Genomic DNA, 15,104 nt, shown 5'->3' with positions numbered 1-15,104 from the left:
TAGAATGCACGTGATATGATGTCATACGGACATACGGAAGCTGACCGTGCAGGTATGTTTTCCGTGAATCGTGATGAAGATTATGTACCAATGCCAGGGTATAATTGGTTGACGATGGTGACGTAATGATGATACGTTTCAGTGTCAAGTACATACGCATCAAACCACCCAGCCGATCACATTATACCACCAACCACTCAGAAAACTACATATACATACATATAGACATGTACACATATATGGACATATGAGCATATGACGTGATGAATATATGTACCAATGCCAGGCGGCGACGTAACAATGATTTTACCATACTTAAAAATACTACTTTTTTTCCTTCAGAAGCAAGGTACGTAGCAAATAGGTAAATCTAATAATTCAATATGTGAGACTAAGATTTGAAAGTTTATAGCGGTCTACAGCACTTGCACGCTCTGCTTGCGCACTAGTAGGCCATTTATGGCCTACTTGTGTGCAACAAGCAAGTAGGCACTCGACAGAGTGCAGTTCTAGTTAAACATATTATTACCTAAAATGAAAATGTTGTGTTTAGCCTATAGGGCTAGTCAGACCAGCAAGGATGGCAATGCTTGTCTCTGCCCATCAGTCCGAACATCTAACACTTTGATTCCCTTTACTGTCGATACGTTTTTGTAGGCTACTAAATGTAATATTTCAGTCATGGAAGGGGCGAGGGAGAGGCCTCAAAATCAGTGCACAGGAACGACAAATTCAATTTTGATTTATGCCAAAAGACACTGGAGTTTATCCCAGGTGTGCAGAAACCAAAACAAAGAGCAGAAAACACAAGCCTTGACAGTTCACAGGCTTGCTGTGTATGCCAGCAAACACACCTCCACATCTTTGGGAAATCCCAGAGATATTTTTTTCCATCATTCACCAGGGGAGTTCCATGTTAAGTTAATATTAACTTAAAGTGTTAAAAATGAGGTTATGGGTATGGGATAAACAGATTATTAACCAACATTATGTGCCCTCACATCCGACCCTTGGCAGGATTGCATCAAGTGCGTTGATGCACTTGGGCAGTATAAAGTAATCTATATTTATTCACACAAAATGCGTACAACTTTCACTTCACTTGCAGACTTGAGTCTGTGAACAAACAGAAATGTGCATAAACAATAAAAAACATTTTAGTTTCATGTTTCATGTTTCTCACAGAGTCACAGCATCAATGACCCCCCAGTGATTGTAACCAATCTCCCATATTTACAATAACCACAAACAACGTTTGTATGAATGAATGTATAATTAGAAGTCATATTAATTTGATGTATCAAAACTGATGACATTCATTGTAGCCTATGTGGTCAGACCCTGTAGAACATTACATTATTTCATTCATAGTGCTTAGTAAAAACATGTAAGCATAATTCCTGAAGTCAGTAATATCTATTTGGATGACCAACAATGACTGACTCCATAGTTCTCTTTCCCTTCATTGAATCTGAGCTGCTTTCACATCCTCATCTTCTCCAAGCTTGTCTTCAGTTTGGTCCTCCGGTTCACCTACTAGAACTTTGCTGTACAGTTTCTGCTGATCTTCCTTGAATGTTTCTTTCACCTTAGCCCGTTTCAACCCTCCATCCCTGAAATCACATGGGTGGAAAAGAACAAGGCTATCATCATAACATGGAGAACAACAAGACAGCAGATGCAATGTGTCATGAGTTAGAGTTGTTATGAGAGAGAAAGCGATCCTTGTTCACCAGTTCATCATATCAAGGGTGTAAAGAACTTGTCCACCAAATATGGTTATTGGTTACCGCGAATGTTATATTTTTTTCACTTAATTGTTATTGGGAAAAAAGACAATGACAACAGGAAAGAAGAAAGGACAAGAAAAAAAAGACAACAGTACAAAAAGAAGAAACAAAAGCAAGAGACGAGAAAACAAAACAAAAAAGGCTGCATTTTTCATATATTGCAGGTTACATTCATTGAATTCCTCCCACTTTTTATAGAACTTATCCTCTTGTAGTCTAAGTATGAATGTTAGTTTTTCCATGACATACAATTCCTCAGTAATGTCCATCCAATGTTCTTTCGTTGGTGGGTACCAGTGTCGTGTGATCGCTTTCTTACTTGTTGCTAAGAAGATGATCTTGATTAAATATTTATACCCGAGGCGGGGTTGGCGAAAGGGCCTTTCTGTGTGGAGTTTGCATGTTCTCCCCGTGTCCCCTATAGGGTAGGTACCCTCACAAAAAACATGCAGTAATCCTGGTCTCTAAAACTACCTCCCCCTGGCCAGCCGGGGCGCCTGATGGGGGGGAAAGGAACTGGTCGGAATAACGTGTTCCTTCCACGCGCTACGTCTGGCCAGGGAAATCCCCCCCTGTCAGGTGAAAAGAAGCAGCTTGGACTCCTCATGCATAGAAGGAGGCATGAGGTCAGTCCGCTGCCCCCCCCCCCCCCCCCAGGTTGGCAGAGGAAGTGTAGTGCCCAGGATTACATTAGATAATTGGCACTGGGTGAAAAAACTGGGTTGCAAAATCGTGGGATAAAAAAAAATATTGAGAGTGTTTCCACTGAAAATGGATTAGTTCAGAACCCTAAAAGTTGGTTCAGAACTGAAACCCAAAAATGGCAGCGGGTTCCATGAAAGCACCAAGGTTCCAAGAATCTAGAACAGAACCAGTTCTAGAACCAAAGTTCTTTTGGTGGAAAAGGGGCCAGAGTGGATGGAACAGTGATGGTTCACAGAATGGCTGTGTGATGTGCAGCCACACGTGTTTTCAGCTAACTCCCTGTACCATTTGGTTTAAAGTGGCAGTTACTTGTTGACAGTATTTAATCTGGGTTTTTTAAGATATTTCTTGGGGCTATTTGCCTTTATTGATAGATATATAGGTTGACAAGAAACAGGGAGAGAGATGAGGGGAAGACATGCAGCAAAGATCGTCGGGGGATCGGGACTCGAACCCGCAGTAATGTAGATTAAAACACCTCTCCTGCTAACACATATCTAATTCTTAAACCTAACCCAGCAGATCTATATATTTAACTGTTAATGTGGGAAATGTACCTTTTTTACATTTACAGTGGCACATATTGCATATGTACAGTATGTATGACAGAGATCGACTCACCAAAGGAGGTCAACTAATCCTCCCTGTTCAGCAATGGCTGCCTTCACTCTGTTGGCAAACTGCACTGCATCCTCTCCTTCCTGTACAGGGAAAAAAGAAAAGAAATCCCACTCGTGTGAAGTGAGGCCGGGGCGCTCTTATCATCATACATACTAACATACATCACATACATCCATCATCATACATCACATTCCGTGCTCAGCCAATCAAATCATCACATTCCGTGCTACAAACACATTCCGTGCTCAAACAGACATACAGACAAAGCTGTGCATAGGAGTTACCGCCCGTCAAAAAGGTTTAAGAGACAAAGGTCTATCCTATCTGTGAGCAGTCTCATTGGCAACAACAGCTATGCTTAACTTTACCCACACACAAATTCTGTGTATCTGAAGGGAGGGGAGGTTCACCTTTCTGTTCATGGGTGGTAGGTACCAGACACTGCAGACAATGGCCCAGCTACTCATCATCCTCAACAGGTAGCTCACCATGCCAAACGCACTGCTGTTCCAGAATGCATCCCCAAACCGTGGGTCATACTGTATGAATGAATGAATAGTTTATTTCGGTGCTTTACATTTACATAGTTTCATCATTTTCATTTAAGTTGTTTTTACAAAGGGGTAGCACCGAAAAGGTCTAGGCTGAAGCCGAAGCTTATTTTGCCTAGCCTTTAAGAAAAGAAACAAAATACAAAATTAATACAAAGAAAAGAAACATAATACAAAGGAAACAGAAAAAAATATTTTTTTTTAGAACTTAGTCATTTTAGAACTTGTGGTAATAATCTTATTGTTTAATGTTTAATAATGTTAATAATAATGATCTTGTGATAATAATAATAATAATAATGATCTTATGATAATGTTTTATATCTATTTAATACCCTACTTTTAAATAGCTTTTTAAATTTGATAAGTGATGTGCATAGCTTTAGTTCATTATCCAGGCTATTCCACAAGTCAACCCCTATTTTGGATATACATCTACCCTTTGTGTTGGTCCTTGCCCCTTTTTGTTTTAATACACATATAAGATGGAAACAACCTCAAACCAAAAGAACAGAGGGTATAGGTTCCACAGAACCATGAATAGGAAACGTTTGCACACCTATGCCTGACAAAGGGTGAAACGGTAGGTAGGGCATTAAAGCTTTGAAAGTTTGCAAGCATCAACAGTGTGTGGCTCAGGTTCCTCACGGGCCAAAAATGCCAAAATGATAATTCCACGTCCTACCTTTATTGCCACTGGGTAGACAGTGCAGCCGATTTCAAAGCTCCCTTTTTTGAACATCATGACGGATGTATTATTGATGCAAGTACCTATTGGCAATACAGAAAGTGTTACCCGATTAACAACAAACAAATTAACAACCAGAGCGTTCAAACAAACATGCATCTCTATTGGCTGATTATTTGGCTCTCAACCCTATTATGAATCCCATGACATGGAAGGTACAATGCGTGTCATTACTAACCCTCGGGGAAGATGAGGATAGGCTTTTTGGTTTTGTCAGCTACATGATCACCAAGTCTAAAATGAAAAATCACACCTGTGTGAACTGAGTGGTGTAAGGTGTAAGCCTGTGTATTACGTCAGACAGGCTTACACAGTGTGTAAGCCTGTCTGACGTAATTAAATCATGTCTGACGTAATGAAATCACACCCGGGTGAACAGGGTGAACATAGCAACCATGCTCATTTTTTCTGCACTAACAACGCCAGTTGTAGTGATGTAATGAAATCACACCCGGGTGAACAGGGTGAACATAGCAACCATGCTCATTTTTTTCTGCACTAACAAAGCCAGTTGTAGGAGTGGTTTACACCACTCAATAACAAAGCCAGTTGTAGGAGTGGTTTACACCACTCAAAAAGAAAGTCCAATATTAAATAAAGAATGGCTACTATGCTTTCACATGTGACGATCTGGCATAAAATATAGTGATTATACTGTAACAAGCAGAAATGACAAAGACGCCATGTTACCTTTTGACCACAAGGTGTCTATCTTTGACTTCGGATCTTTCAAACCAGATGTGGGGAGAGGATTTGACCATGGCTCTCTGTAGCGTGCCCATCAGCCCTCCATGGATTTGTCCAACCTGTTTGGAAAGCAAAGTTCACCTCAATAACAGGTTGAAGAAACATGTCTCAATTTATAATTCCAATCGAGGTGTATGGAGTTTAGGTCGCTCTTATCGGAACATATGTTTCGAATAGTTTCCATAAGCATCAGCCAACCGTCAACGGGGAGTTAGGGAAGTGTGAATAGTACAAGTATAAGTACAGTACAGTACAGTACAGTACAGTACAGTACAGTACAGTACAGTACAGTACAGTACAGTACAGTATGTGCTACAGTGTAAGTCTAACAACAAACCTGGAATCTATTTAAACCATTTAGGCCTGACGTCGGAATTAAAAAAATGTTTTCTAAATCAGACAGTTTTCTGGAATACCTATCAGTGGTGCTCAATATTTCATGTGAAGGACCCAAAAAAATTATATTTAAATTAATAGGCCGCCGACCCCCATCTGAAAATATGTAGCTCCAGGGACCCCCCCAGAAGAAAAGATATGAGTTAAAAACTTTGGCTCTGAAAGAATATATATTCAAAGATTTGTGCCACATTTTCACGATTTTTAAAAAATAGCTAAAGTATAACATATAGTAATGCTTAAAACACCAAAAGGGGTTCCCGCTCAGAATGGCTTAAATACCCTACATAATATCTATCTAAATAACATAACTATGTACCTAAATAGTGAACCGGAAGGAACTGAAGACCCAAAAACAATCACACTCGTGTGAAGTGAAGGACACCCACTGTATTTATATCGGCCACATGACGTCTGCATTAATTGCCCCTCAAAAGGACTGCTACAAAGGGTAAAGGGAGGGTAGAATGATACCCTAGCTAGGGTGGAGGAGGATTCCAAACGGAGCTGCTCATATCATTCATCTTTCCAATCAAAGTGAAACCGCCCATCACTTACTAACCCCCATAGCCACATAAATCACACCAATGGAGAGAAATACAAACACACCCAATGTGACACATATATACCGTACACCTACTGTACGCATGCATATGCACATAAACTATACTGTACATACCATAGCGTAGCAGCCGTCATTGGCCAATATGATAATATCAATGGGAGTAGTGTGATTGGCCACACAGATGCCTCCATTCTTTGGTTTGTTTTCTCTGGGAACAGAACAACAGGCTCATTAAAGAACTCATATACTGTGGCCTGGGCCGTGGCTCAGCGGTCCAGGCACCTTGGCTGGCAACCCAGTCTGGCAGTGTGCCGCGGGTTCGACTCCCGATCCCGACGGCCTTTACTGCATGTTTTCCCCCCCTTCTGTCAGCCTACTGTCTGTCCCTCCATAAAAAATCACACCTGTGTGAACTGAGTGGTGTAAGGTCTTATATAGACTGATCAGCTGTGGTCTGACGTAATGTCAGTGACCATAGTAACCATGCTCATTCTTTTGGGCCCCACGTACAGGTACACACAAACACGGATACAAACAAAGCTGGTTGTTGGAGTGGTTTGCACCACTCAAAAATATAAAATCACACCCATGTGAACTGAGTGGTGCAACTACACATTTATCTGTGATGTCAGTGACGTCACATACTAACCATAGCAACCATGCTCGTTTTTTTGGTTGCTAACCATAGCAACCATGCTCGTTTTTTTGGTACGAACGTACAAAGCCAGTTGTTGGAGTGGTTTGCACCACTCAAAAATAAAGGCGAAAGCCACAAAGAACATTGGAGAAAAAAAAAGACACATACTGTACACATTACAGTAGGTGGCGGTTGGTCCATAGCCATGTAGAACCATGGCTGACCCCTTTTGTGCCACATCATAAAAGAATGAAGGGTACCATGTTAAGATTTCATGTCACATCATGACATCAGTCTTGCCCTAATATGGAGGGATGAGCCACAGCCTGTAACTTAAAACACATGTTGTCTAAAATAAGATTCATTGTGACACTGCACTACTGAGGATACGGTATTCTGCAGAATGGTACGGTTTTTGTATCTGTGGTGATATCGGTTATTTGTCTCAGGTTTGCGGTGAAGCACAAGCCATATCAACACGACTGGTGAATGTCAGGGCCGACGGCCGTAACCAAAATAGCTTGGTAGCTATTAGCCTTCAAACCGCAACATCACCGTCACTGTATCTCTGTCTCATAAAAAATAACCAAAAGAGTAAAAGTATCCATTACAGGTAGAAGAGAGAGTGAGCGTGGTGTCATGTGGCCATTCACCATGTTCAACGCACACACAAAGACGGTAGCAGAAGTGTATGGCTTTTTTAACACGAATGAAACCGCTGGACTGAGGTTTGACCAAGTAATAAAACAACGAGAGCAATACGGACCTAACGAATTACCAGCTGAGGAGGGAAAATCTCTTTGGGAACTGATGATTGAACAGTTTGAAGATCTACTCGTGAGGATCCTTCTTCTTGCTGCTTGTATATCCTTTGTACTGGCCTGGTTCGAAGAAGGAGAGAAGACCATCACGGCATTCGTAGAACCTTTTGTCATCCTGCTGATTCTCATAGCGAACGCCGTCGTGGGGGTTTGGCAGGAGAGAAATGCAGAAGACGCTATTGAAGCACTCAAGGAGTATGAGCCAGAGATGGCCAAGGTGTACCGCCAGGGCAGAAAGAGTGTCCAGAAGATCAAAGCAAGGGACATTGTGCCCGGGGACATCGTCGAGGTAGCTGTCGGTGATAAAGTGCCAGCGGACATCCGGCTTACATCTATCAAGTCTACTACGCTGAGAGTTGACCAATCAATTCTCACAGGAGAGTCGGTGTCTGTGATCAAACACACAGACCCCATACCGGACCCCCGAGCCGTCAACCAGGACAAGAAGAACATGCTCTTCTCTGGCACCAACATTGCGGCGGGCAAAGCCGTGGGCGTCGTGGTGGCCACGGGGGTCAACACGGAGATAGGAAAGATCCGTGAAGAGATTGCGTCTACGGAACAGGAGCGCACGCCCCTGCAGCAGAAACTGGACGAGTTTGGTAAGCAGCTTTCTACGGTTATTTCACTGATCTGCATCGCCGTGTGGATCATCAACATCGGCCATTTCAACGATCCCGTCCACGGTGGCTCCTGGACACGTGGGGCCATCTACTACTTCAAGATCGCCGTGGCTCTGGCCGTGGCCGCCATCCCGGAGGGTCTGCCCGCCGTCATCACCACCTGCCTCGCTCTGGGAACACGCCGCATGGCCAAGAAGAACGCCGTCGTCCGCAGCTTGCCCTCTGTGGAGACCCTGGGCTGCACCTCCGTCATCTGCTCCGACAAGACCGGCACACTGACCACCAATCAGATGTCTGTCTCTAGGATGTTCATAGTCCACCAGGTCACTGGTGATAGCTGCACTCTAAAGGGATTCACCGTAACTGGCTCTACATATGCCCCCGATGGACAAGTGCTCCATGAAGGTTACCCAGTGAAGTGTTCTCAATATGATGCCTTGGTGGAGCTGGCCTCTATCTGTGCTCTCTGCAATGACTCCTCACTGGACTACAATGAGACCAAAGGTGTGTATGAGAAAGTTGGCGAGGCCACAGAGACGGCGCTCACCTGTCTGGTGGAGAAAATGAACGTCTTCGATACTGATGTTAAATACCTCTCCAGGATTGAGAGGGCCAATGCCTGTAATTATGTAATCAAGCAGCAGATGAAAAAGGATTTTACTCTGGAATTTTCCAGAGAGAGGAAATCCATGTCTGTGTACTGTACACTAAACAACGATCGCTACTCCATTGGCAAGATGTTTGTCAAGGGTGCCCCAGAGGGAGTTATTGACAGGTGCACTCACGTCCGTGTGGGTGGGAACAAGGTACCAATGACCCCTGGCATTAGGGAAAAGGTGATGTCAGTGATCAGGGAGTATGGAACAGGCACGGACACCCTACGCTGCCTGGCCCTGGCCACACGGGACAAACCCATGAGAAAAGAAGAAATGGTGTTGGAGGACTCGGCCCGCTTCATTGAATATGAGACTGATCTGACCTTTGTTGGCTGCGTGGGCATGCTGGATCCTCCTAGGGAAGAGGTGGCATCTTCTATCAAACTGTGTCAGCTGGCAGGCATCAGAGTGATCATGATCACTGGAGACAACAAGGGTACAGCTGTGGGGATATGCAGACGAACTGGCATCTTTGGAGAACACGACGATGTCTCGAGCATGGCCTTCACTGGCCGTGAGTTTGACGACCTGTCTCCCACTGCACAAAGAGAAGCTGTGCTCAGAGCCCGCTGCTTTGCCCGTGTTGAGCCCTCTCACAAGTCAAAGATTGTGGAGATCCTACAGTCCTATGGCGAGATAACCGCTATGACCGGTGACGGAGTGAACGATGCTCCCGCGCTGAAGAAAGCGGAGATAGGCATTGCCATGGGTTCAGGCACTGCCGTCGCCAAGTCTGCCTCCGAAATGGTGCTGGCGGATGATAACTTTGCCTCCATCGTAGCTGCTGTGGAGGAAGGACGAGCCATCTACAACAACATGAAACAGTTCATCCGATACCTCATCTCCTCAAATATAGGAGAGGTCGTCTGTATCTTTCTGACCGCAGCGCTGGGTTTCCCCGAGGCGTTGATCCCAGTTCAGCTGCTGTGGGTCAACCTGGTGACGGACGGTCTACCCGCCACAGCCCTGGGCTTCAACCCCCCTGATCTGGACATTATGAACAAGCCACCGCGCAATGCCCGCGAGCCTCTCATCTCTGGGTGGCTCTTTTTCAGATATCTGGTAATCGGATGCTATGTGGGTGCTGCTACCGTCGGTGGCGCCGCCTGGTGGTTTGTTGCTGCTAAGGATGGTCCCAGAGTCACCTTTTACCAACTGAGCCACTTCCTGCAGTGTGGCCCAGAGAATCCAGACTTTGAGGGTCTGGATTGTGCCGTGTTTCAGTCTCCATATCCAATGACCATAGCCCTGTCTGTCCTGGTGACCATTGAGATGTGCAATGCACTCAACAGTGTGTCAGAGAACCAGTCGCTGCTGCGAATGCCTCCGTGGCAGAACGTGTGGCTGCTGGGAGCCATCTGTCTCTCAATGTCCCTTCACTTCCTCATCCTCTACGTGGAGCCTCTGTCTATCATCTTCCAGATCACACCTCTGAACCTGACCCAGTGGCTGGTGGTGCTGAAGATCTCGCTGCCTGTCATCTTTCTGGATGAGATGCTGAAGTTTGCTGCCAGGAACTTCCTGGAGCGTGTAAAAGAGCTGGAGAAGTGTGCCAGAAACAAAAGCTGGTCCTGGTCTGCATGCACGGAGGGAGTCTCCTGGCCCTTTGTGGCCATTTCCGTCTCCTTGCTTCTCTGGCTCTACAGCATAGACACTAACATGGTCGACATGTTCTGGTCTTCCTGACTGACTTAAGTACATCTTTTTTACTCCCCCCCCCCCCCTTTCTACTCAGGCTGCCTTCCTACTGTACGTGTACATACTGTAGCTATCATGTGCGTGTATTAGTGTGCCTGCCAAGTGTGGACAAGAATTCTTAAGGACCAAGTTTAACACATGAAATATAAAAATATAATTAACAATATATATTTTTGTGACTTGAGGCTTTTTAGTGGTAGTTTAGCAGCGCATTGAACAGAGGTAACACTGTTTTGCAACTTTTTTTTTAAAGCCGAAGGTGTGGTTGCGATTTTATTTTTGTCCATACTGTAGTATCTTTGTGTCTGTGGCAAATCTTGCATATTGGGCTGGACCCTATCAACATGTTGAAGTGTGTTGACACCTGAGCCTGACCCTAACCCTAACCGGATAAATACAAATAAAAGCAAAACACTACGGTTATTGCAACATTTGCCAGAAAAAGCTGCATGTGGGCGACCACTCAAATCATAGCACAGGGTGAGACTGCACAAAAGAGTCATATAATGCTTTGGTTACATGTTGCACTCAATCAACTTCTTCATGCCAGATACTGCACTGGCGAGTTTATTTGTGACAGCAACTATATCACTATACAAACATAGACTCGGACTCACTCAGAAAACAGACTCACTGTACGTCCAGGGAAATAGCCAATCGACCACAAGCTCTCTGTTCAGTATAATGAGATCTACTAGCCGCTAGCGAGAGAGTGTGTGTAATCCGACACCACAGTTTTACAACACTAGCCTCTTTTTTGTGATAGGTGATAATGCATTTGTGCTCCAACTCTGATGTATCGTACCTGTTGTGATAGGTAATGATGGCAGAGAGTGCTCTAACAAAGATGCGGTAACACATGAGATGAACCTTCTCACTTAGGCGTGTCCTCAACCTGTTGATATAGAAGGCATCATAAATTAGCTATTTGTGCTGTTATAATGGTCACACAATTAAATATTCTAAAGCCATTCAACAGCAACCTTATCACATCAGCAAAAATAAAATCAGGTTAAATCATAATTGTAATCCTAACTGACTGTTATTTTGAGGGAAACTTACTCTCCACTTGGTAGAAATCCCACCACTGTAGTCAGGATTAGAAGCAGGCCAATCCCAGTGACAGCAAGTGTTACTCTGCAGAAGATACAATGTGTCTCAGCTCGAAATCTTCCAAGCACAGTTCAAAAGTGCATCTCTATTCCACAAAGTATAATACCAATCTGTCTGGAAACCCGGGCAGCGATTGCCGCAGCATCCAAAACTGCAGGTTTAACCAGATGAACCCTGCCGTCCCTATTCTGGGCGTGTGAACATTAGGGAAAGAATTCTAAAAGGAGTTTGTGTGGAGGGGAATAAAATTAGACCCCTGGGGGATTTCAGTCAACAAAGTACATATGGTAGTTAAATAATATGCACAAACGTGCACAGAGATCTGATCACAGATATGTACTGTGTGTGTGTGTAGTGTACCCCTGGTACACTGTACATTTTCTTTACATCTGGATGTTGAATAGGGTCGAGTTGTTACAGTAACTCTGAAAAGTGTACGACAGCCTTAATTGGTTTATTGTGTATTTACTGTGCAGTGTGCACTACACGACCCTGTGATGATATTGTCTACCCCTCCTCGATTCTGCTGACAGTCTGAGTCCCTGTGCTCAGCAGTGCTCTGACCTCTGACCTCTGAGTCCTTGTGCTCAGCAGTGCTCTGACCTCTGAGTCCCCATGCTCAGCAGTGCTCTGACCTCAGAGGCAGCAGGAAGCCATAGCGGATGAGGACGCCGAGGCCCCAAAGGACACTGAGCCTCAAGCTGATGTGGCGAAAGTTGTAGTTGCTGCGTGTCAGCAGGTTCCAGCTTTCCAGTTCCTGGGCAGAGAAGCGCTTTGTGACCTCGTCGTCCACGATGCTCTCCACGCCTCTCGTGCAGAAGTAGAGGACGTCCGCCATCTCGAACTCTGGCTCTGAGCCCGAGGTGGTGCTGGTGGGGCCCCGTAGCTCCTGGATCTCTTGTTCCAAGGATGATGGCAGTTCTTTGATACCTTGCAGAGGATAAGGGGGAAGTATACTGTAGTTAGTAGATTAAATCACATAAACAAACATACTGTACGCGTGTACAGTATGTATGCACGCACGCACGCACGCACACTGGATAGAGAGACTTAATTTGATTACACACAAGTGGTAATTTACCATAACTATAAGGTTTATAGAGCTGTCGATTCTGCTCCTTTGCGCCCCTCTCCATTCGTACCGTTGCCCACTAAATAAATCAAGATAAGATTTATACACAAGTGTAAATTGTGAGTATATGCCTTTGTATCCGTGTTTCAGCATGGGAGCTGTGCTAACTGATAAGTGAAATAAGGTTGCATATTATGGTCCTACAAACAGCTGTAGAGTCAAGACTAACAAGCATCAACGAGCTTAGTCCACTTCCCTGGGTAAACAAAGAACTTTGCTTTGCTTTACAAATTTGTACTATTTGGTTCAGTAAGGGTCCAACAGTCCATTTGTAAACAGAGTTACACATGAATACTGTACATTAACAACACCAAGGATATTATTTTATACCAACGTGCTGTACAGTGTACACTGTAGCATCATCTCAGTAGAGGGGAATGGTTCGGAGAGTGTTTCCTCTATAATTCTTGGAATGTATAGAAGAATGGAACACACTACCTTACAGAGTACAGAGTACAGACACAGTGCCTGTTGTAGGCAGCAGGCTACTGTATGTTGCATATGATATACCGTGGCAATCAATCCTATATGTTGAGCTGCTTGTATTGTCGCTCTTGACTTTGCAAGATACTTCACCGTAGATGGATTAGTGGATCATGTATCTGGCGCATACACAGATTTACTGGATCAGAGAGTATCTTGGATCTAAAATATCCTGATTTATTACCGCCAATTTCGGTTGTGTTTTTGTACCGTCCTAGTGATGCGATGCATTGCATAATATAGCATAAATGATAAAGGGCTCACCTCAAAGACCTTGAGAAGTGTCTTCATGTAGAGACTGCGGAAACCAAAAGACACCCCAAGAATGGCTGGTACAATGATGAATACCAGCAGAACAGTGAACCACACGGTGATGGAGATGCCAAGATATATGCATAGTTGGTTGTCAACAGGAAACATAAACCAAGGCATACTGACAGCAGTTGAACCACAGAAGAGTGGAGAGGACTGGGTGACACTACAGATATCTTAAACAAGCCAAGTCCAATTCCAGCGCTTCAGAGCAGCTCCTCCTCCGCCCTTAACAGGGGTTCTGTCTGTGCTGCATGAAACATTTACTTCACTGGAGAATCAGGTTTAACTCTGGTCTGTGTCCTCTTGAAACATTTACTTCACTGGAGAATCAAGTTTAACTCAGGTCTGTGTGTGTCTGCAGAGGACAAAGCAAAACGTGAAAACGGCACAGCCACAACAAAGAAAACAGAGGCTTCATCGACCAGTAATTCTGGTTGATTTGGACAGCCACTGATCAAAATGAGTTTACACACTACTGGTAAAAGAAGAGCTGTTAAAATGACATGCTCTTTTTTTCTCCCTCCTATTTATTTTTATAGACACATTTACATTTTGATCTCTATACAACAAAACGATGAACATGACCATTATTTCCCACAATGAATATTGGCCTAACGGTATAGTCATTTCCTCAAGGCATTAGGAGAGACGAGCCATGAGCACTTGCCCACATGTGTGTCACTGTCATTCAATGACAGTAGTACGTATGCTGACACCAATAGGACTACTACTGTAACGTATCTAACAATACTATATAATTACTTATGTATGTAGTTTTAACTAACACTAGTACTACTGTAGTATAATTACTTAATTTACTTATTTAATTATGTAGGCTATATAACAATACTGTAACAATATAATTATTAATAATTAATAATTACTTATCTAACAATATTCTCATTACTAATAATACTGTATACTATAAAAAAAACTCTATCTCTAATAATTACTTTGGCTAGTAGTAGCTAGTTTAGGTAGTCAGCTGACTACTAGTTAGGTATAGTCAGACAGAAATGCAGATTTGACCACATCAACTGCATGTAGGCCTAATGTCAATTGCAGCTATAATAAATGGTGAACTTGCACTCATATGCTGTGTTAACGTTAGCCTATACTCTAACTAACAGATAGAAACAGTCACTGAAATTAAATGTAGTTTACCGAGAATGGTTCTTATAGTTCAACCAACCTTACACTGTTGAGGTCTGAGAGGGAATGCAGCAAATTTTAATGCGTTCAAACCATGAGTTATGGTTCCAACAAATTCAGGGCCAGTACGTTCATCATGTTAATAATGTAATTTATATCCACATTTGTTGAATGTGCTAGCACATTGCATTCAATAGTGTGGCCAATCACAAACAAAATGCCTATACATTAGCACATGATTGTCAATCGGAGCTAGGTAATCCATTGGTCAAGTTAGTTTACTCTTTTAACCGTGTAGCTACTCACCTCATCATACGATCGAAGCACCATCACCATGAACCATGCAGTTTA

At 43.5% G+C, this 15,104-nt stretch overlaps 2 protein-coding genes across 2 annotated transcripts; one reads left to right on the top strand and one right to left on the bottom strand.

The window, feature by feature from the left end:
* Positions 1–1,462: 1,462 nt before the first annotated feature.
* LOC306939357 (glycerol-3-phosphate acyltransferase 4-like) lies at positions 1,463–13,706 on the bottom strand (the record flags this gene model as incomplete). Its single annotated transcript, XM_079523944.1, has 12 exons — positions 1,463–1,613; positions 3,117–3,196; positions 3,527–3,655; positions 4,353–4,438; positions 4,594–4,649; positions 5,106–5,221; positions 6,238–6,331; positions 11,364–11,453; positions 11,621–11,695; positions 12,307–12,601; positions 12,753–12,822; positions 13,551–13,706. The coding sequence occupies 12 exons, from the start codon at positions 13,704–13,706 to the stop codon at positions 1,463–1,465; spliced, it is 1,398 nt and encodes a 465-aa protein (XP_079380070.1).
* On the top strand, positions 7,415–10,546 carry LOC306939670 (sarcoplasmic/endoplasmic reticulum calcium ATPase 2-like; the record flags this gene model as incomplete). Its single annotated transcript, XM_079524325.1, has 1 exon — positions 7,415–10,546. One exon carries the CDS (start codon positions 7,415–7,417, stop codon positions 10,544–10,546), a length of 3,132 nt encoding a protein of 1,043 aa, XP_079380451.1.
* Positions 13,707–15,104: the final 1,398 nt, after the last annotated feature.

The sequence above is a fragment of the Electrona antarctica genome (genome assembly GCF_951216825.1).
Source record: "Electrona antarctica genome assembly, chromosome: 16".
NCBI lineage: Eukaryota > Metazoa > Chordata > Actinopteri > Myctophiformes > Myctophidae > Electrona > Electrona antarctica.
Note: the sequence above shows the minus strand (reverse complement) of the source record. Positions and strands in the feature narration are given on the sequence as shown.